The 21319-nt window shown below is 41.3% G+C and overlaps 1 protein-coding gene across 1 annotated transcript in view; it reads left to right on the top strand.

The window, feature by feature from the left end:
- Nucleotides 1-19601, top strand: part of UBE2QL1 (ubiquitin conjugating enzyme E2 QL1) — a 29272-nt gene extending 9671 nt beyond the window's left edge. The window contains exon 2 of the mRNA XM_090039158.1: nucleotides 18255-19601. Within this exon, the coding sequence (XP_089895284.1) occupies nucleotides 18255-18386 (132 nt within the window). The 3' untranslated portion in view covers nucleotides 18387-19601. The remainder of the gene's footprint in view (nucleotides 1-18254) is intronic.
- The last annotated feature ends 1718 nt before the right edge of the window (nucleotides 19602-21319 follow it).

Genomic DNA, 21319 nt, shown 5'->3' with positions numbered 1-21319 from the left:
GTACAAAGGATCAAACTATCCTAATTTGAAAGCCAGCTTGTTGGCGAATGGCCTTGTGATATTGTGCAGTCTGTCATCTTGGGGCCAGCTCAAATCAGCCCTAAAGTGGGGTAGATCATTGTCCTCCATGAATTGTGCACATCCTAGCAGGATGCCCCACTGACTTTTGTGGAAGCTGAGGACACTCAGCTCCTTGCAAAATCAACCCCCCTCATACTGTGAAGGTAAACTGGCCTGACTGAACAAGCAGGTAAAATCTGCACCCTGTTCAGGTCAGCTTGCCAGGAATCTACTTTTCTGTCTTGTTACCATGACAATAGCATGGAAAAAGACTTGTGTTGGAAGGAAAGAAGGGCATATCTTGGTGGAAATAAATGTGCACTACACACTGTCTGCACAAACAAATGAGCAGCATATTTTTGATGTCACAGTTATGATTGTTCCAAAGCAGGGCTGAGGCCTGTGCTCAGCATACAGCCATCCCTTTGACAGCCAGGCAGCAAGGAACAGCACATACAGACAATCAGTGAGTACACAGATACATTTCTTCCCTCAAAAACCTTTACACTATCTGTGCCTTCCTTTTGACTACACTAAGAACGTTGTGGGCTTCAGCCTCAAGCAAGGAATCCTATTCTGCATGAGTTTTCCAGTGTCCCTGGCACACATGCAACCACTTGCTGATGGAATAGGAAATTGGTAAGCTAAGTCCAAAAGCTAAGTCTGGGCATAGGTGAAAATACACAAGAGGGAGAATGAGCAAGCATCTGCCCTAATTCACCAGACTCCTTAGAGCCTGCACCCTTTCCACTGTCAGTCTTCATGAGGTTAGGTGTGGCATAGGACCAGATTTTATAGTGCTTGGTGTATTTACAGCAAACCTTAATTCTATTCAAGAATGAAGCATTGTCACCCTTATTTGTGGTCATAAATATAAAGATTTGAATAATTGTGAAGAAGAAGATAATGATATCCAGCTAGATAATGATATTTAAGCACCAATTTTGAGCATTTTTAGAAAAATGACTGCAGATATAATTAATTATTAGAATGGTACCAAGGATGTTGTTTTGGATCTAGTGCTAACCTGAGGTCAGGAGAGCTAGGTTCAGTTCCCAGGTCTGCCACAAGTTTTCAAGTCATGTAATCTTTCAGTGTCCCCACTTCTCACCGATAAAGTAAGGATCGTATTTCCTTCCTTAGAGGATTGGAGGACAAATTCATGAATATTTGCTTAGTGCTGTGTTACTACAGAAATGAAGGCTGTACGAGAAATTGGAAAGAGTGATTGCATAAAATTGTTTATTTTCAAAGTGAATCTCTGACTAGATGGACACAAATTTGTGAAAACAGCTATGAGGTAAACGAAAGAAAAAAACAAACAAACAGCCAGTCTGTGGACCTGATCTGGCCATCCATCTGCAAGCAAATCTATCACTGACATTAGTGGGAGATTTTCATGGATTAGGACTGCAGGAACAAGTCCAAAATCGTAATCCCACAGGCTGTAAATCACTGACAAGAAATAAATGTAATAGGCAAAGAGAATTGATAAAAGGATTACTCTGTTGCAACATATTTATGCTTAATTGTATCTTCAGTCTTTGGGTGAAAGATATTTTCTGTTTCATTTCGCTGACCTGACACTAGCAGCCAGTGAGGAATAATAATAAAAAAATACCATGAGGGCACATACATGAGTCTATAGTTAACATTTTGAATGAGAGGATACTGGTCCCATTTTATTATACTTACCTTGTATTTTTAAAGTTTATATTCACGGTACTTAAGTATTTTTTTAAGTGAAGAACTAATAGGGTTTAGCAAAACATGGGCTATGTAGGTGATATGAACACTTTTCAACAGTTAACCCTGCCCTGACCCCTCAGTTCCAGCTTGTACCAATGAAGCATTACTGCTGGTGTCTCTGAGGACCTCTCCTTCCCCATTTTCAATGCTCATAAAAAAATTCAAATGATGAAGTGTAAAGTAAACATTTTCCATAATAGAATAATGAATTAATGATGAATACTGACATCAGAGAAAGTACTTTTCTTAGATACTTGAACAAATGTGATGTGTAAAGCCACATGACTAATAACATAATATCCAGTGAATGATTCTACAAAGTGATTTTTCCACTCGCTGGTGGTATATGAGATTATTGAGACCTTGTTTCCTGTAAAAAGTAGGAGTGGTGTGGGAATTCTTGATTCTCCAAAGGAGAGAAGAGTCTGTTCTACACCTTGATGCCTTAAAACAGATCATACAGGAAGTATTGCAGAAGTCAATAGGATTGCAGCCAGGAGGACTGGCTTTCAGGAATGACTGGGTCCCAGTTCAACTGGTTGTTCCCAAAGGAACTTTGCTTTTTATAGTTTACCTTTTTTAATCACAGACTTAGAGAAGATGGAGCATGTGCATAAAGGATCTCACCCCACACCTCCCCACCAGGCTCATGGAACCTTCCATGGGTCAATGATACCTGATATTTACCACCCAAATGCAGAGTCATTAAAGTTACTGTCTTTTTGTTGGTTGCACTTCTAGTTTCTCTGCACAGCTACAGTTTAGAAGCACAGGCAGCTGCCCTATTTTTCAAAGGCTTCATTTTTTTAAAAAGGCTGGGCAGCCTAGAAAAAATGAGAAGTTCAAAAGAATGTTTAAATATTTGCATATTTTGAAGTTCTGCCTCAGATGCTGCTTTTTGCTGTAAAACCTCCACCTGACTAAACTACATTGTCATCTGGCTTCACAAACAGAAGAGCCAGCAATTCAGAAACTGTACCTTTGGTTTACTGGGGATTCAGAGGATTTGGGGGCACTTCTCCAGGACAGCCTCAGTGCTTGTTTCTCTTTTGGGGCAAAATTGATCTCACGCTAAAGCCCATAAGAGGGACTTCTATAAGATGGCCAGCTCAGGAATTACCCTGAATGCCTTCAGCTGTACTAAAATCAGTCTTGGCAATGCCATTGGCTCAATACTTATGATGGTGGAAGGGAGTGGGATAGAAACCTGTGGATTGCTGTGTAGCTGTCAGAAGGATTAAGAGAAATCAGGGTCTCCAGAACCACATTCAGCTGCTTTTGACTTGTGGTTGAGCAGGTCTTCCTGTGTATTTGTGTTGACAAAGGGTACTGCACATAAACAGCTGACCATTAACAACTATCCTATTGAAACTCTGAGGGCAGAATCCTATTTGGCCTAGTGGATAAAGTGCAGCTTGTGATAAACTCTGTTACCTAACTGTTGCATAGGAATGATTCTGTTGCCCCCTTTGGGTGTGAAATTGCACCCCCCCACACTTTTATAGGACTAGGAAGACATCTGCGCATTTCTGGAAAGTGATCCTTTTCCTATAATGAGAGCACATATGCACCCAGAAGGGGTAACAGAATCAGCCCTACACTTTGTATGGTTAATTCAGTTATTTTTGAGCTGTACTTTGGTCATTTGCTAGGGAAAAAAACAACTGTACCTGACATTTCTCTCCTCTGCAAACCAATTCAAATGGTTTTTCACAAGATGAACTTACTGAGTTTCACTTGCTTTTCTGGGCTATTTCCAGGTAGGAAGATATAGGATCCATGGAAAACTTACTGTAGGAGTTGTACAGTTGCAAATAACCACTTCCTATATTGTTCAGAATCCATCTGTGCCTGTGCCAAAGAAAACATATTTGTTCTTTTACTTTATTGTGTATATACTATAACAAAGGCCTCCCAGGGATGGCCATGACATCCTCTGTTGGCTACTTGGCCTTTGGTTTACACTGATCCTCCCCTTCTGTCCACTTGCCACACCTTGATGTACTTACACCTTTAACGAAAGGGAGGCTGCCCCAGGGATTCCCAAACAAGTTCTTATCCGCTCCTGTCCTACTCCCAGGTCTAAGTTTGTTTTGGTTCTGGCCTTGAGCTCTGGCTCCCACCTCTACACCATTCCCAGGTACATAGTCCTTCCAGGGCACTGGACCCTCCTGATCCCCTGCAGGCATCTGACCTGCTCTGGTCCTGTTATTCTCCTGTGCATCTAGTCTCTCCTGGGCACCAGACCCCTCTGGTCCCTCCCAGGCACTGAACCTTCTTTGATCTCAGCTCTGTTCTACTCTCAAGTACTTGGACCCATACTGGTCCCTTCTCCCCCTTTCACCCAGGCTCTGGCCCTGCTCCCGGGCCTGTTGGGACCTCTTCCCTTGCTTAGTCCCTCCCAAACCTCCGGATGTTACCACAAGCTGTAATCTCCTAGATATTCTTAAGGAGCTGTAGCCATCCTACCCAGGAGATGTTTTCCCAGCAGCTTCCATGGCCAGACTGCCTGCCCAGCTCAGGACTGGGCTTATGTATTGCAAGCAAAGCTCCCTCCTGGGTCATGTGGCTCCTGATTGTCCCCCCACCATACCCACTGCCTGCTTCATCTGCAGCCAGCCTGCTCTTAACATAACAGGAGCACCAAGCCTCCTGGTACATATACATACATGGAAAGTTTATAACACTTCATAAGCAGGTAGTTAATTATAAAACCTGCGTTTAGGCAGGAAAAATATTTGTGTATTAAACTTTTAAAATTGTGGTATAGCTGACAAAAATCAGCTACTGGGCCAGTGCTGTGGGGCTGTGAATCCAAGCACATGCTTTAATGTTTCATACCATGGAGACTACATGGAACATCTCTTTCAAGTCCATAAGCATTTTACATCTTCATTTGTTTCACCATATTATCTAGAAAAGCCTGGCTATCTAAGGTCATTTGTGCAAAGGTATATAGTATATGGTATATAATGCTGGAGGCGCAGATCTGCTATCTGGACTCATGTAGCTTGTTCTGTGCTTGTAGTCTAGCCCAGAGTAAGGGGTTATATATTTTCATACCACCCAGGGATAAGCATGGGATGGAGATGGTGACCTGAGTGTCCCAGCTGATCTCCCTGCTACTCTGAGATGGGAGTATGATGCCATTGGTCCTACTTACGTTAGGGCTAGAGTTAAGGTTTTCAGCATTTGGCTTTGGAAACTCAGTGCTGGATTCCTTCCATGTCCAAAACTCTGATTCACTTCAATACAAGGAATGCGGGATTGAGCTGCTGGTATCAAAGCCTATTACATGCTACAACACCTTAACATTAAGATCAGAATGAAAGCGTCTCCCAAGCCATGTTGAAATCCGGCTGTGCACGATAAAATTTCATGTCTTCTTTTTAAAAAGTTTACAGCAGATGTTTGACAGAGGAGCTGAACAAACTGCCGCATTGACTTTGGTTACCTATGATGACAGGTTTTGGTTGCACAGTTGCGGTGAATTCTGTAACATGAGCTGAGGCTTCTTTATTTGTTACTCTTGCTGTGTTTTGCAACAGGGTGGCTGCTGGGCAACTTGATAAGCCCCTTGGTGGGAAATCATCATATTATACAGAGTATCTGGTGTACTGAAAGCATTTTTATTATGTGCATGAAAGGGGATTCTGGTTCTGGCCCCTGCTACTATCTCGCTGGTGGTTAGAGTACTTTGATGGATACAGAAGTGTCGGGTTCAAACCCCATCTGGGTGAAGAGAGCCCAGAAGGTATCCTGCTACCTGAGCAAGTGCCCTTACCTCTTGGCTAAAAATTCCTACACCCATGGGTCCTACTCCTCCTGTACTTTTCCTCTCATTAAACTTTTGGAGTTTTATACAGGTTTAAGCATGTGCCCAGAGGATACTGTTCTGCCACAGTGCTATGGCCATGATGAAGCCTTCTGAGCATTTTCAGAAGGCAAGGGCAGGAAAAGTGCTGCTGCTCAAGGCCAAGTAGAATCTAAACTGTGAATAAGTGCCAAAGATAGCACCTACACTGCTATGCAAGTACCACTTAGGTACATAAAGGTAAAATAGAATCTGACCTTAGAGTCTTGGATGTTTCTAAGACGCTTTTAGACATCTAAGAGGTTGGGGTAGGACCCAGGCTGGTAAATTTACATATAGTAAATTAAGTGTCTCCCAGAGGGACAGTTAATCACTTAAACTTCTGGTTAGAGAAATAAAAGGTGATAAAAAAATGGAATGCTTGTTATTCTATGTGTTTATTTAATTAGCTTGTCAATTAGATGTTTATGAACCTCATAAATGCCTGAAAGGAATGCATTCATATTTTAATATCACAGGCAAGCAGCTGATGTAATTTCTAGAAGCTAAAGTTGCTTTAAATGACTTTATAAAAATCTTCCTTGTTTTTTGTGCTTTTAACTTTCATAGAACATTTTGATTGCATGTAATACAAAGTCAGCATCTTTCATTAGGACATAATGCATGAAAACTTTAGTTGTGCCAATAGTCCTCAATCCTTACACACAAGGGTTATAATTACTCACACAATTTGAGGTTTGAAGGACAGCCCTCTAGTATAGACAAATCATAGGTGTATGCATCAAGAGACATGGCCTGTGCTGTTTACAATGTGCTATTGCCAAAAAGTTATTTCAGTTGTTACAATGTTTTGTTTTAGTAGCTCCAAGAAAGCAACGGGGCTGGTATTCAGGATGCCTTTATCTTCTCATTATGAGCATGTGGATACTGCCATTTTTCAAAGATCATAGAATCATAGAATCAATGAGTCGGAAGGGACCTAGACAGATCATCGAGTCCGACCCCCTGCCACGGGCAGGAAGAAGCACTGGGGGTGGCAGGGGTCATAAGACCCCAGCCAGGTGCCTATCCAGTCTCCTCATGATATGAGTTTGAATGTTCAAAAACAGATATTCAGGCAGATTTTCACAAGGATGGTAATATTCCTGACACAAAGACCACTCCTCTTCCAAATTCTAAGCCCCTGTTCCAAAGTGTGAGTGTGGTAGAAATTTTCAAAGGAAAGGCCTCAAAAAGTAGGCAAAACTGTGTGTGTGTTTTTTCTTCTCATTTCATTCTCAGAAATATATGAACTCTTTTAGCTGGGATTTTGCAAAGAATATTCAACCTGCAGCACACCCACATGGAAAGTATCACTGGCTGAAGATTGCAAAGTTACATGTAGCTGGGCAACCTTAATAGTAGGCAATTTGTCAGCACCCTTGTCGCTGTTATATAAATCTTCCTTTGAGACAATGTCATCAAATTAGCAGAAAGGATTTCAGTAGGTGCCTGATATGAATGTACTCTGTAGGGTACAATGTAAGCTGCGCAAGTCCAGTATGGCTGACAGAAGGCATTTTAAGAATATGTTTATCTATCTATTCTTGTTGGCACATTTTCAAAATCTAAGGATATCCATGTGTTTTCCTACCTAATTTCATAGCAGTTTGTCTTGTAGGGTAATATATGCACCAGAATCTAAACAATGCTAACTACAACTGCCAGCATCATTTTAGAGGGTTCTTCAATAATCAGTACTAAATAATACATTGTTCTTTTCATCATTTCACAGCAGAAAATAGTTGCTGAAAGATAAAGCTGGCACATTTTCCAACTATAAAATAACCATTTCTAGTCACCTTTTGTTATTATTGATTATTATTTGTGTTACCGTGGTGATCAGGTGCTCTAATCATGAACTAGGACCCCATTTGTACTAGGTGCTGCACAAAAACAGGAAAAAAAAGTCTTTGCCCCATATTGCTTACCATCTAAATATAAGACAATCGACAGGGGAATCTAATTCCTCGGGGCATTTCTGGAAGTTAAAAAGTGGAGCAGACTTATTGAGGTATGTTTCCTTAAAAAAATACTCAATTGGTAAAATTTGTAGAGCAGAGTGATGTCAAATTAGATCAGTTCCTGTGGGAGAAGAGTAAAAGCTGTTGGACTCATTTTGTGCTAGACTCTGGATTTTCCTAGCTTCCTTAGTTTCTCTAAATCAAGCACTTTTCCTAGATGGGCTCCAATTGCAGGGAAAAGAATTAGGAAAAAATGATTTATAAAAACAGCATCCTGAATGTTACCTCTGCCTAATCAACCAATTAGAATGTATTTATTTAAATGTATTTATTAGATTTACATGATACCTTTCTGAAAAAAAGGCTGGCTTACAATAAAAGAAAAAAAACAAATCAAAATATCCAAATAAGATAGTGTAAGAAAACATTCCCTCCACCCCAAATACACTAGCATTCAAAAACAATCCATCCTATCCTCCATACTCCTGCCTTGATGCCTTTTATTTATGAGCATTTGGGAAAATGCACATAAAGCAATGCTTTCAGTTTACCAGATACTCTGTATAATATGTTGAGTTCCCACCAAGAGGCTTATCAAGTCGCCCAGTCATCACCAAATGCTTAAATACTACCTTTTCTCAAAATGAAAACTAACATATGCTGGAAAATACACCCATGCAGATTTTTGCTAAATAATACAATTTTACAATGTAAACATTGCAATTCTCAGTTTTGCCATGTCAGCTGTAACAAAAGCTCCATCATTTGAAATGCATAACATACACCAGACTAAGCACTGGAAACAATGATATATAACAGAAAAACATGCATTGATAAGGAAGTGTGAATGATCATCTAAAAAGAGCTTTTCCTGGTTTTATTTAATTAATTTAATGTAAAATTTAATAGCAAAGCTGTGTCAGAAACCTCCCTGAATTTTATTGTGAACCCTTTCAAGAAAGGGTTGGCCTGACCTGACTCTTCAAATAACTCTCCATCCTAGCCTCATTTTTTTCAATATATAATCCTGGTGATTGGATTTGTTTCTGCTCTGGTCACATTGCTTTAATATTTCTGATACTATAATGAAACTGACTGAGATGCAACTTGAATGGTGCACTCCTGAATTTGTCAACTATATGCATCATTTGTACATAGAACATTAGAAATTAAGTGCCAAAAATTAGTCTCAAGTAATTTAAAGACTTTTCAGACAAAACATCACAGCTCCGAGAAGAATAGATTATCCAACAGTTTTTTAAAGGCTGAAGTACATTAATAAAATAAACTTACATGGACATGCAACCACATTTAAAAGGAGTTTTCAGTTAATTTTCATATAATTCCTAGTACAATGGAGCCTGGGGTTCCTAGGTGCTAGCTCAGTGCAAATAATGTATAATAAGCATAAAATAGGAAGTCAGATTCAATCCAGTTCCTGTTCAAATAGACAATCTCCTGATGATTTCAGTGGAAGCAGGTTCAAGCCCACTACTTATTCCCTGATTTGTTTAATTTTGTCTATGTTACACATTCCTGAATATATTTGTAATATGGATCATATTTTAATACAAGATCAACTCCCTGTTTGTTCTCCTAGGCATCCCTGCATCTACAGCAAAGATTTAAGATAAAATTATTACTAAGAGAATATTATGGTCTTTTTCCCCCCAGTGGTCAACAATCATAATTTGAGAACTGCTGGTCTGTGGCTATTAAAATGAGTTTAGTCATTTTTGAGAAGTTCACCTGGGGGGAGAGGGATTGTTTGTGAATCTTCTACTTTTATGCACTTTTTCACCCCTCTGAAGGCAAGGACTTGTTTGTAGTTATCAGTTGCATTTAAATGAAGATGTCAATTCTCAATTTAAATTACTAGTTATTGAGAAAGGCAGCAAGAAGTACAGATTACCAATAAACATTAGATGTTATGATACACAACACTTCAATTTTTTTCTCCCCCACTAAAAATTATTTCTTTGCTATCAATTTTCATGTTCTGTCAGTCAAGTGAAAGTGAATATCATAGGATTGACAAATGGGGAGCGGGCACTCTGAAGTGCTTTCGGTTAGAGTACAAGGCAGTCGAGGGGAAAGAGACTTAACGGTGGGAGTCTACTACAGACCTCCCAGCCAGGGAGAAGAGCTTGACCAGGAATTCTTGAGTCAGCTCACAGAGGTAGTGAAGGCTAAGGATGTGCTTGTCATGGGGGACCTGAACTTCCTGGACATCTGCTGGGAAGAAAAGTCAGCCAGGTCTGAACGCTCACGTAGGTTCTTGGCCAGAGTGCAGGACCTCCATCTAACCCAGGAGATGCACAGCCCCACCCGGGAGATGCCTTGTTGGACCTAGTGCTGGCCACGGGTGATGACCTGGTGAGAGGGCTGCGGGTGCTCAACCACCTGGGTGACAGTGATCATCGCCTGCTGGAATTCACCATCCAGCGCAAGGTAGCAAAGGCATGCAGTAAGGCAGCGGCCCTAGATTTTAGGAGGGCAGACTTCAACGAGCTAAGGAGGATAGTTGGAGAAGCGCTGAGGTCCTGGAGGGGAGGGGAGCCAGGTGTCCAAGGAGAGTGGTTGCTCCTTAAGGAGACGATCCTCCAAGCCCAAAGGAAGGTAATCCCAGTGAGGATCAAAGGGAGCAGGAGAGCACACAAGCCTCCGTGGCTCACCAAAAGCATCCGGGAATGTCTCCTTGCTAAAAAGGAGGCTTATACCCAATGGAAAGAAGGGGTCATCACCGGGGAGGACTATTCTGTAGTTGCTCGGGGATGTAGTGGGGTAGTTAGGAAGGCCAAGGCAGAGATGGAACTGGGACTAGCTTCCCAGATTAAGGACAATAAGAAGTCCTTTTTTAAATACATAGGGGGTAAAAAGAAGGTCCTGGGCCCTTGCAGGACGTGATGGGAAACTTGGTCGTCACACCAGACGGCAAAGCTAACATGTTTAATGATTTCTTTGCCTCCGTCTTCCTAAGTAGGGACCAAAACAGCCACCTCCCTGCTGGGCCCCCCTCGGGCCCCGGGGGAAGCACACCTGGGCCACGGGTTAGCGAGGATTTAGTTAGGGAGCTTCTGGAGGGGTTGGATGTATTCAAGTCAGCTGGCCTGGATGATCTCCACCCTAGAGTTCTAAAGGAACTGGCCGAGGTCATTGCAAGTCCCCCGGCACAACTTTACAAGCACTCGTGGTGCTCTGGTGAGGTACCAGAGGACTGGAAGAGGGCCAATGTGGTCCCCATCTTCAAAAAAGGCAGGAAGGAGGACCCGGGAAACTATAGGCCGGTTAGTCTTACCTCGATCCTAGGCAAGCTGTTCGAGAAAATTATGCTGGCACACATCCAGGAGGGGCCAGCAGGGCACTGCATGCTTAGGGGCAACCAACAGGGGTTCATCAGTGGCAGGTCCCGTCAGACCAACCTGGTGGCCTTTTACGATCAGATCACCAGATCATTAGATGCAGGGGTAGCAGTGGATATAGTCTTCCTGGACTTCCAGGAGGCTTTTGACACTATCTCTCACCCCATTCTCATTAAGAAACTGGGGAGCTGTGGTGTAGACACCCACACAGTCAAATGGGTCGCCAACTGGCTGGTGGGCCGCACCCAGAGGGTGGTAGTGGAGGGGTCCTTCTCAACCTGGAAGGACGTGGGCAGTGGGGTCCCCCAGGGCTCGGTCATTGGGCCCGCACTGTTCAGCATCTTCATCAGTGATTTGGATGAGGGGGTAAAAAGCACCCTGTTCAAATTTGCTGATGACACTAAGATGTGGGGGGACGTGGGCACACTGGAAGGATGCAACAGGCTACAATCAGACCTAGACAGGTTACAAGGGTGGGCGGATGAGACTAGGATGGGTTTCAACGCAGACAAGTGCAAGGTGATGCACCTCGGGAGGAACAACCAGCACCATACCTACAGGTTAGGGAACTCCCCTCTTGTCAGCACGGAGGTGGAAAAGGATCTGGGGGTCATCATTGACTCCAAGATGAACATGGGCCGGCAGTGTGGGGAGGCAGTCAGGAAGGCCAACCACACCTTGTCATGCATCCACAGATGCATCTCGAGCAGGTCCAACGAGGTGATCCTCCCCCTCTATGCGGCACTGGTCAGGCCACAGCTGGAGTACTGTGCCCAGTTCTGGGCGCCACACTTCAAGAGGGATGTGGACAGCATGGAGAGGGTCCAGAGGAGGGCCACTCCTATGATCAGGGGACAACAGGGCAGGCCCTATGAGGAGAGGCTATGGGACCTGAACCTTTTCAGCCTCCAAAAGAGAAGGCTGAGGGGGGATCTAGTGGCCTGTTATAAACTAGTCAGGGGGGATCAGCAGGCATTGGGGGAGTCACTGTTCCCCCAAGCACCACCAGGAGTGACCAGGAATAACAGTCACAAGCTGGCAGAGGGTAGGTTTAGGTTAGATATCAGGAGGCGCTACTTCACAGTCAGGGCGGCTAGGGTCTGGAACCAGCTTCCAAGAGAAGTAGTGCAGGCTCTGGGGGTACTGAAACCCTGGGGGTTTTTAAGAGGAGGTTAGATGCACATCTTGCTGGGGTCGTCTGACCCCAGTATTCTTTCCTGCCATGGCAGAGGGTCGGACTAGATGATCTGCTCAGGTCCTTTCCGACCCTAGAAACTACGAAACTATGAAATAGAGAAAATGGAAAAATGAAACAAAAGAAACTATATCTGAGATTTCAGGAAATAATGTAACAAAATAGAGCACATATCTTGGCTATTTATAATTGTAACAATGTTGCAAAATAACTGCTGATCAGGTCTTTCTAATTCTAACAAAATGTTTCAAAGGCAGTATGTCAAACAAGATAAAATTTTAGTTTAATAATCTAAATAGGTCTCTACTTTGTGTTAAGTGCATATCCAGTGCAAATTATTATTTTAAGAGTATTCTTAGCAGATAGTAGAATAAATCTGCAGCTACATTTTTGTCTGATGTTTGTGCTACCTGTAGATTTAACAAATTTTTTAACTTGGACACAAACGAAATGTACAAGATTATCCCTCTTCAGAAAGAAATCCTCACCTCTTGCACATAATTCCTGGACCACCATGGCCACAATATCACTCTAATACTATCAGGATTCTTCCATAATTAATGTGTAATATAAACTCCTATTCAACATATCTTACCAAACATAGACTTGAAATTGGTTCTGTAAAGCATTTGATACCCCTATTTAATTATAACCTAATTTTAAATGTGTATTTTTATTTATGATAAAATCATGATTTGCATTTGTCACAAAAGCAGAAATAGGCAGGTTGGTCTTTGTAACCCGACTGAAAGTGATACACTATGGTGTTTCTTAACTTTACGAAAGGTTAAGCCTGGATGTCACTGTATTTTTTTCACAGTTCAATTTAAGAGCCAAAAAACGTCAGGAAACAACAGGAGAAATGCTCCTTTTGTGATGCTGGGTGTTATCATAACTTATCAATAGGACAGTTTACTGACGTAAGAGTTTCCTTTAAAGACTGTGTATTTCGTCATGACTTAGCCATGGAGGACTGACTGATTCAGGCCCTTGCTAAAAGACAATGTATAAGTTTTCTGATGATACACAGGATTCTATGCCACCCATTTTTGCTGCTTTTAAAAATCTTTGGTTTGGATAATATAGTGGCCCTTGTCACTGAGGAAAGCACAGCACAACTGAGGTGGGAATGGTGCCCAAACATGGGTTTAAGCTATGTTTCCCTTACCCCAGTTCTGAACAGGTGCCTCAGTATGACTTGTAGCATCCTGAGAAGTTGTTTTAGAGAGTAACTATGCCCACTGGCCAGTATCACAACTGAAAATCCTCATGGCAGTAGAAAGCCCCACCCAGGCTTTTCTTTCCCTTAGCTGCTTCTAGGGTTGGGTTTCAAAATATCCTCATGTTTGAATCTATTGGTAAACAGTCAAATGATCTGACATAATCACAGTTTATTGGGCAGTGGCAAGTAGGACATACTGAACTCATCCTATCAGTCAGCCACAATTAAAATCTTCCTGGATAATGTCATTTTCTGCATGTGCAGATTAACCCATTGAACCCTACAAAATTTTTGTTCCAGACTATTATTTGTGATGTTTTTACCCGTTGACATTTATTCTTATTCCTCCCACTCAGCCACTTTTCTGCTTGTCTTCCCTAAAACCCTACGTCACAAACAAACTATTCATGAAACTTTGAATTCTAGAAGAAATACCAATAATGTATCGTCTTCTTTTAAGACTTCTTGAAATAAGACTACATGACCAGATATCTAAAACCCTGTTTGATAATAGTCCACATTCTTCCTTGGCCATATCAGTGTTTGCATATCTGCCTTTTTTAAACTCCAAGATGGTATTGCTTACTCCTGAACACTGATTTTTCTGATGCACAATATTCCAGCTCCATACTTTGCAAATGTTAATTCTTTCTCTCTCTCTCTCTCTCTCTTTCTCTCTCTAGCAAGAATCAGTCCCTTGCTATTACCATCATAACACTGTGATGACAAAAAATTATGAATAGTCCATTTATATGCAGAGTTCCACTGAGTTTCAAATAGTAAATGTTTGGTTTGTAAACATGTAACACATAGTTCTGCTGTCCTACACACAGGTACCAATCCAGAGCAACTTCATTTAAGAAACCAGAATTTGTGTAGTGTTAGGACTGTAGATGTGTTGCCAGGAATAGTTAGGCCCACAAATTTGATGTTACAGGCAAATGTGATGCCTGTGGCTTATTAGAGTTTTCAGTTTTTTTTAACCTTTGATTTTCTTCCACCAACCCAAACAAGTTTGTGTTTATCCTGCTCTTACACACAAGAGATAATGATAGGCAGGAGGAAAAAAGGTGCATGCCTGCTGCTCTCCTCTGCTTCTGACAGACTAATTTCCCAGCTTTTACTCCTGCCATGTGAACTGTTGACATCTTTTGTCTCTTCTAGTCCTTTTGAGGTTTCTTTTGACAGCCTTGCCTTGGCTATTTTCTATGGTGTTATTAATTTTTTGTTTCTTGGCATGGCTGGAATTTTTTGTTGGGGTGAGGTTGACTGACTAGAATGTATAATTAACTATTCTGTATAATAGATACCAATAAGTGTAAAATAACAGAAATGTCCTAGAAAAAGGAGTGTGCATTTGTTAGACAGTTGGAATCAAAATGTCTTCCAGAAGGTTTAGTTTGACATTTCCAGAAGTTGCTTTTGATGTTTCCATTTTCATTTTCTAATTTGAGACATCTTCAGCTTGTTCATGGATACTGAGCATTCATGCCATAAGAAACTTCTACATTCCAAAAGACTGATTACCAATGATACTATAATAAGCAAAGGCTGAAATTTCTACAATGGCCTGTGGTTTTGTGAACTGATCAATGGCAACAGCTGATTTAATTATTTCTGTATCAGATAGATTTTACTTGATCACTAATGTAAGTTACATAGTGATCACAGTAATGAAGCAGAAGAGCAAATTTATGACATTTTATTGGTGATGAAAGAGAAGTGATTTATGTGACTAGCAGAGCAGAAGATGCAAAAAGTGATTTTTGAATGTACTGAGCTGAAGTTAACAGAAACTGGTTCTTCCATGTTTTTGAGTATCAAGCCAGGAGTCAAAAGAAGTGTGTGAAAAAAATTGTACCTCATCAAAAGGATGAGAATGCGGAAGCAGTTTGGAGTAGATGCAATAATATATGACCATTGGAATAGGCTCCACATCATAGACTTTATAGTCATGATTTAAGTCTGTTTTAGATCAGATTCATGATCATAATGTTTCTGGTTTCAAAATTATTAAGAAGGAAGAAGAAAGAGCTTTGTTCTTACGTCTTTTAAAATTTTGAAGTACAGGCAGTTCTCGGACTTACAACACAATTGGTTCCTGAAAACTGCAGCTTAAGTCGAAATGTAACTCGGAACGAATTTTCTCATAAGAAACTATGTTATAAATGGGAATCAGTTTCTGAACCAAGGCCCATACCCTATTCTCACCAAAAATACCCCAGAATTTTGTACTCGATCAATTATAGATAAGTAATATAGCTACATGAATATATTTATATTGTAAATAGCAATCATATTGATTTGGAAGAAGTTCTTTGAGGTGACTTTGCTGGACTTTTTGAAAGGCTCTTGGTTGGCCTTTTTGAAAGGTTCTTGGCTGGAGTCTTCTCAGGAGTCTTGGCTGCAGGTTTTTCTGGAGGCTTGTCTACTTTCTTAAAGACAGTGTCCATGGAAGTTTAGATAGATGTTCTCCAGGGAGATGAGCAACACAGCGAACTTGTTCGCCAGTGTGGTGTCACATTGGGTCAAGCATTGTAAAGTAGAAACTGATGTCATGAAGTTGAAACAGGGTGTCAATTTATAAACATTGTAAGTGTGAAAAGTTGTAAGTCGAGGACTGCCTATATTAGCTTTTCCTGCTACAAGTAGTATAATACTTTTTTAGGTATTTGCAAATGTTCAATTCTGTTTTTTCTGTTCTATAAAGACACTGAACCAGCTGGTTTAGGAATACAAATGTCTTCAAGTGACAGTTCTAATTTCCTTCACCAGAAATAGGGGCGATGTGTAGGGGCTGCATGGGGGTGCACGTGCACCCGCTGAGAGTGCCGGTGCACCCCTGTCAAGCCATACTCCCTGTGTAGTGGGCAGGCAGGGAGGCAGGTGGGAGCACCAGTGCCCCTGTTGTGAGCACCAGCCAGGGAGCAGGGCATCTAGCAAAAGCAGCTGTGGAGCTCCAGAAGTGGTCTGGTTGCTTTTATGATGAGTGAGCTTGGCACCCCCGTGGCCAGCGGGATTGGCTGCCAGGGAACACCTCCCCCCCCCGCCCCCCATCCCATCCCGTCCTGTCCAGCAGGATGAGCCGCTGGGGGACCTTACCACCCTGATCACTGACTCATGTCAGGAGGGGCACATGGCCCCCCTGACTCAAGAGGCACCAGACACCCGTGACCAGAAATATGCTTTCTACCATCTTCTGCTCTAACCCTGTCTGCTTAGATTCCTGCTTAATAAGGATCCCCAGAAAAGAGAGAGAGCAGATAGGAAAGACAGTCTGACCAAAGCAAGAGATGTAGTAAGCTGCATTTTAAATATAATCTCTAGAGATTATTTTTAACCTGAGCTAATAAGTTTAGGGCCTAATCAAAAGCCCATTGAAGAGTCCCATTGACTTCAAGGGGATATATGTTGGAACATCTGCTTTTGGGCATATAGGCACTAAGAATATTTCTCAAGTCTGTGTAGTTGGGTTCCAGTCTCTTCCAGGCTCCCATGATGCAGAATAGTGTTGGTATGTTCTAATTATTTTACAATACATGGCAACAACCTATAACATTTCAAAATACAGGCTTTGTGAGTAAAGTTGCAGGTTTACTTTGAAATTGAATATATATGGAAATTGGCTAATTAAAAAATATCAGAAGATAGCAAAAAGTTATTTGGGCTTGGTATTGGTTGAATACAACACGGGGTACATCTACACATGTGCTTAACTATGCAGTAGACTAATTTGCTGAAGTGTAAAGTGTTACAATCTACACATGCAATGCTATTAGATTGCAGCAAACTAAATATTCACCTCCATAAGACAGTACTGTAGGGGACAGTACGGCAGTGAAAGTAACTACACCTAAACGTGCTTGTAAATGCTAAGCTGTGTGTACATTGCGTAGGGTCAGCCCAGGCAGCAGGGGGTCAGACCCCTACCTGCTGCCTAGCCACAGGGCTTTGCATGCTGGGGTACTCTTGTGCCCCAGACAGCCACTCTGCTGTCCAATGTCAACTCTCAGAGCCCAGTACTGACCCCCAGGGACCCCTGCCAGCCCAGAACTGCTTCACCCCAGCCCAAACTGCTATAATCCGAGGTGCAGCATCTGCACGTGTGCCTTGGACCGTAGCAGTTTGTGCATCTACAAGTGCCATTAAGGTGCCATGACGAACTCGGAGGCAAACTATGCTGGAGTTTATCATGTCACCTTAATAGTACATGTAGATGCACCCAGGCGCACTTTAAAGCACACTCATATTGAAAAGTATGTTTTACACAGGCAGAATCATTTAGTGATACATGAAAAATAACATTTTCCTGTTTGGAAAAGTAAATGAAGGCATTAGTAATCTTTTGATAACATTATTAATGTTTACCCCTTGATTTGTGGGCAAATAAATGGAAGTTTGATCAACTGTATCTATATAGTCTTAGTTTAAAAGGAACAGGGATGAAAGATTAGAATCCTGTGCCACTGAGTTCCTTGAAATTTTTTCTCGTCTTGATGGTGATCTTATACCAATGCGAGCATCAGTGTTGGGGAGGAAACTGTAAGGACTCCAAACAGTGAACACCCATCTCCTTTGTAAATGTGGTTTCATATTTTATACAGCAGCAAAAGATTTCTCGAAAACCAGCCATCTTCCTCCCTGTTCACATACACTAAGCTGCTGCTTATGTGGGCCCAACTATTGAGTGGTTTGTCAGACTTGAATTTGCAATCCTAGAGGGGATAGAAGGATCTTAGGGTAAACTGCATGGGACCACTCCATTGTTTTTATTTGTTCGTCACTCACATTGGAACGAAGTGTTGTGTTCATGTTTTTTAATGAAGGCTTTCTCTTCTGTTTGGTACAGGGCCGTATCTGCAGAAAAGCTGGCAAATCAAAAAAGTCATTCAGCCGTAAGGAAGCTGAAGCAACATTTAAGAGTTTGGTGAAGACCCATGAAAAATATGGGTGGGTCACTCCTCCTGTCTCTGATGGCTGACATTTGCAAGCCTCACCTCAGCCGCTAAACAGAACCAAGTACTCTGACATCTCCTCAGTGCTATACACCGCCCGTCCTTTTCTACTTCAGCTTCTGTTAGATACCATGAATGTCAAGGAGACATTTAAGTTATTTATGAACAGATATGTTTACAGAGGGAGAGAAAACACATGCTGTGTTGGGTTATGTTCCAGGACTGCTGAATGGTCATCATTAAGTCACTTTAGAGCGGATGTTCAGATTGTGTCATTTGCCCCCATACAGGCCACATTGTCTTCAGCTTCTTTCCATGACAGCAGCAGCACCAAGTAGCAGGAGTGGAATTCTATCCATTGCTGCTCAGTTCATTTAAATGTAAATGAAAAAAGTTAATATTTAATAGGGAAGCAGTGCATTGCAGGTACATGTTTGCTGTGTTGTTTATCTTTGTTTCCTAGCAGGTCAACATAACTTGACGATTTGTCTTTATGTGGAGCTGTGGTCTGCTGTGACTAAATTTAGACCTCATTTGTGCTCTATATATGACCTTTGATTCATAAAAAGAACAGAATTATAACAACAAGAGGTTCTAGTGTTGAAAAACTGTTCAATGAAATCACCCAGTTGGTCAAAACATGCTATCTATGCTGATATTGTGGTGTGCTGTTGTTCTGAGATAAACCAATGCGATTAGATGAAAGTCAGGTGAAGCTTCAGATACCAGATACACCCACTTGCGGGTCTCAAAGTGGTTAATAGTAGAATAGTTTTTAACTTCCCAGCAAAATGCAGTACTCTTACAATAGCATGTTGCCTGTCAACTCTTCAGTGGCAAAACAAACACAAAACAATGCACAAATCAATCTTAAAAGTTATCCAAGTCATTTGAAAATGATGTGCCAGTGACAAGGTAAAAAGTTAGATTTTCAAAGAAAGTGAAACAAGTGGTTTGTAAGATGATTTGCATGACTGGATTTTTTTTATTTTAACTAAATAGACATTGTATGTACTTTGAGCCCAGGATCTGAAAAAACCCACTGATGTATATAAATGTCCTGCTATTTAATCATTAAGATTTAAGTTTTCTCTTCTGTTAAATGATTTTAAAAACTTTCTAAGACACTCCATAAAATCTGGAGATAATGTTTATAATATCATAAGGAAAGAGTTTAAAAATGTGGAATCCAAATGGAAAATCGTGTTGGACACATTCTGAATAAAATCACCGGTACCATTCCACTGCCTCAAGAATTCAATCATTTTAGGCTGGTTTTTTTTTTTTTATTTTATTCCAAGTAAGTTTCATCACTGTGATATACTAGAAATCGTATAGGTATATTATGCTTGCTGTGGTAGCATTTACAATTGAAAGTAGGAAATCATTAATTGTAAAATGCAGTCCAGTAAAAAAAAGTATAGTGTCTTTGAAAAAGCATTCCTTTATGTGCCTAACATAAGTAAGATTAGACCACTGTTACTTTTAAAAATTGCTGAACAGTTTCTGGTTGCTCTTCAGCAGCATTGGGAAAATGTCATTTTCTAACTGCGTATGGGACTTCATGGGGTTTTAGTTTATTGTAAAGCTGCCCAGAATAGTGAAGAACAAGCAAAGTAAATGAACTGAAACGGGAGTGTTTTAGGGCCAGTTTAATGCCAGCATCCCACAGGAGGATGGCCTAGTCTATGCTTAAAAATTTTGCCAACATAGTTATGTTGGTTTAAAGAGTGAAAAATCACACTCCTAGCCAAGGCAGCTCTGCTGCCAGATACTTAAAGCTGCTGGTACATTTATAAAAGCAAGAAAGTTCTTTTGCCCATCTAGCCTGTTCTGTTTGGAACATTGACTGTACCAGCCAAAGCACCCTTTTTTTCTGGTGTAAACTATCTCCAGGGTTTATCAAGACAAGTAGACTGACTACCCCTTCCAAAACGGATACAGCCCATGTTTGCATTATTAACTGGAGACATAAAACTTCATTATTGAGCCTTAAAAGTGAGTGAACATCTAAAAAAATAATTTTAATTTCCCCTCTCAACCTCTCTCCACAGTACATCAATACTGCTGGCCTCCAGTATCCACATGTCTTATGACCCTCTGCATGATTTTTGGTGTCCTGCACCTTCCAACTGGGTTATGCTCCCTGAACTGTTGCACAGTCATCACCCTGTTCTCCAAACTCCTCTGCAGGGCCCACTGGTATCCCGGTGCTTATGGGGAACTGATGGTTGCATGTCTTCAGTAGAAAGTATCTAGGGACTTTGTATACCTATCTTTTTTTATCATGTAAACTTTAACAAAGTAACCAGCTCAAGGCCACCTATATGAGGATCTAACTAGCCTCTTAATCGTTTTTTGTCCCTTCTGCCCACTTCTTACACTCACTCACTATGTCTTGCCCTAATGAGAGTGCCATTATGGCAGGGTCTGGCTTTTATCTGTGCAGAACCCATCATAATAATATCTGATTGGGATTTGTGCCATAAGGCAGTACCATAATTCAGTATGAATGGCATGCATGAATCCAACACGAAAATGTTGACTTTCAGAATCAATAGGATCATAGGAAAGTAGGGCTGGAAGGGAACTCAGAGGGTCATCTAATCCAGACCCTGGCTCAAGACAGGACCACTTTAGGACCATACCATGACAGTCAAGTGTTTGTCTAACCTGCTCCTGAAAAATCCAGGGTGGGAGATTCCACAGCATCTCTAGCCAGTTGGTTCCAATGCTTGACCATAACGCTCAGTCACCTGATTATTTATTTAAATATTAATATTGTTGTCTAATTAATGTATAATCATTAATATTTATGAAGAAAGGAACAGGCCTGTTTTATATAGGCATCAGATAATTTGCCACATCTGGTGCAATTATTAAGGGTTCCTAGAACCAGCGAGCACTAAAAGGACTGAAAGGGTTCCCTTCCTTCCTCAAAAGCACTGAATTCACATTG

This window comes from Crocodylus siamensis, chromosome 3, assembly GCF_052110815.1.
Source record: "Crocodylus siamensis isolate JL-2025a chromosome 3, ASM5211081v1, whole genome shotgun sequence".
Taxonomy (NCBI): domain Eukaryota; kingdom Metazoa; phylum Chordata; order Crocodylia; family Crocodylidae; genus Crocodylus; species Crocodylus siamensis.
The sequence above is the reverse complement of the archived record's forward strand: the minus strand, read 5'-3'. Positions and strand labels throughout refer to the sequence as shown.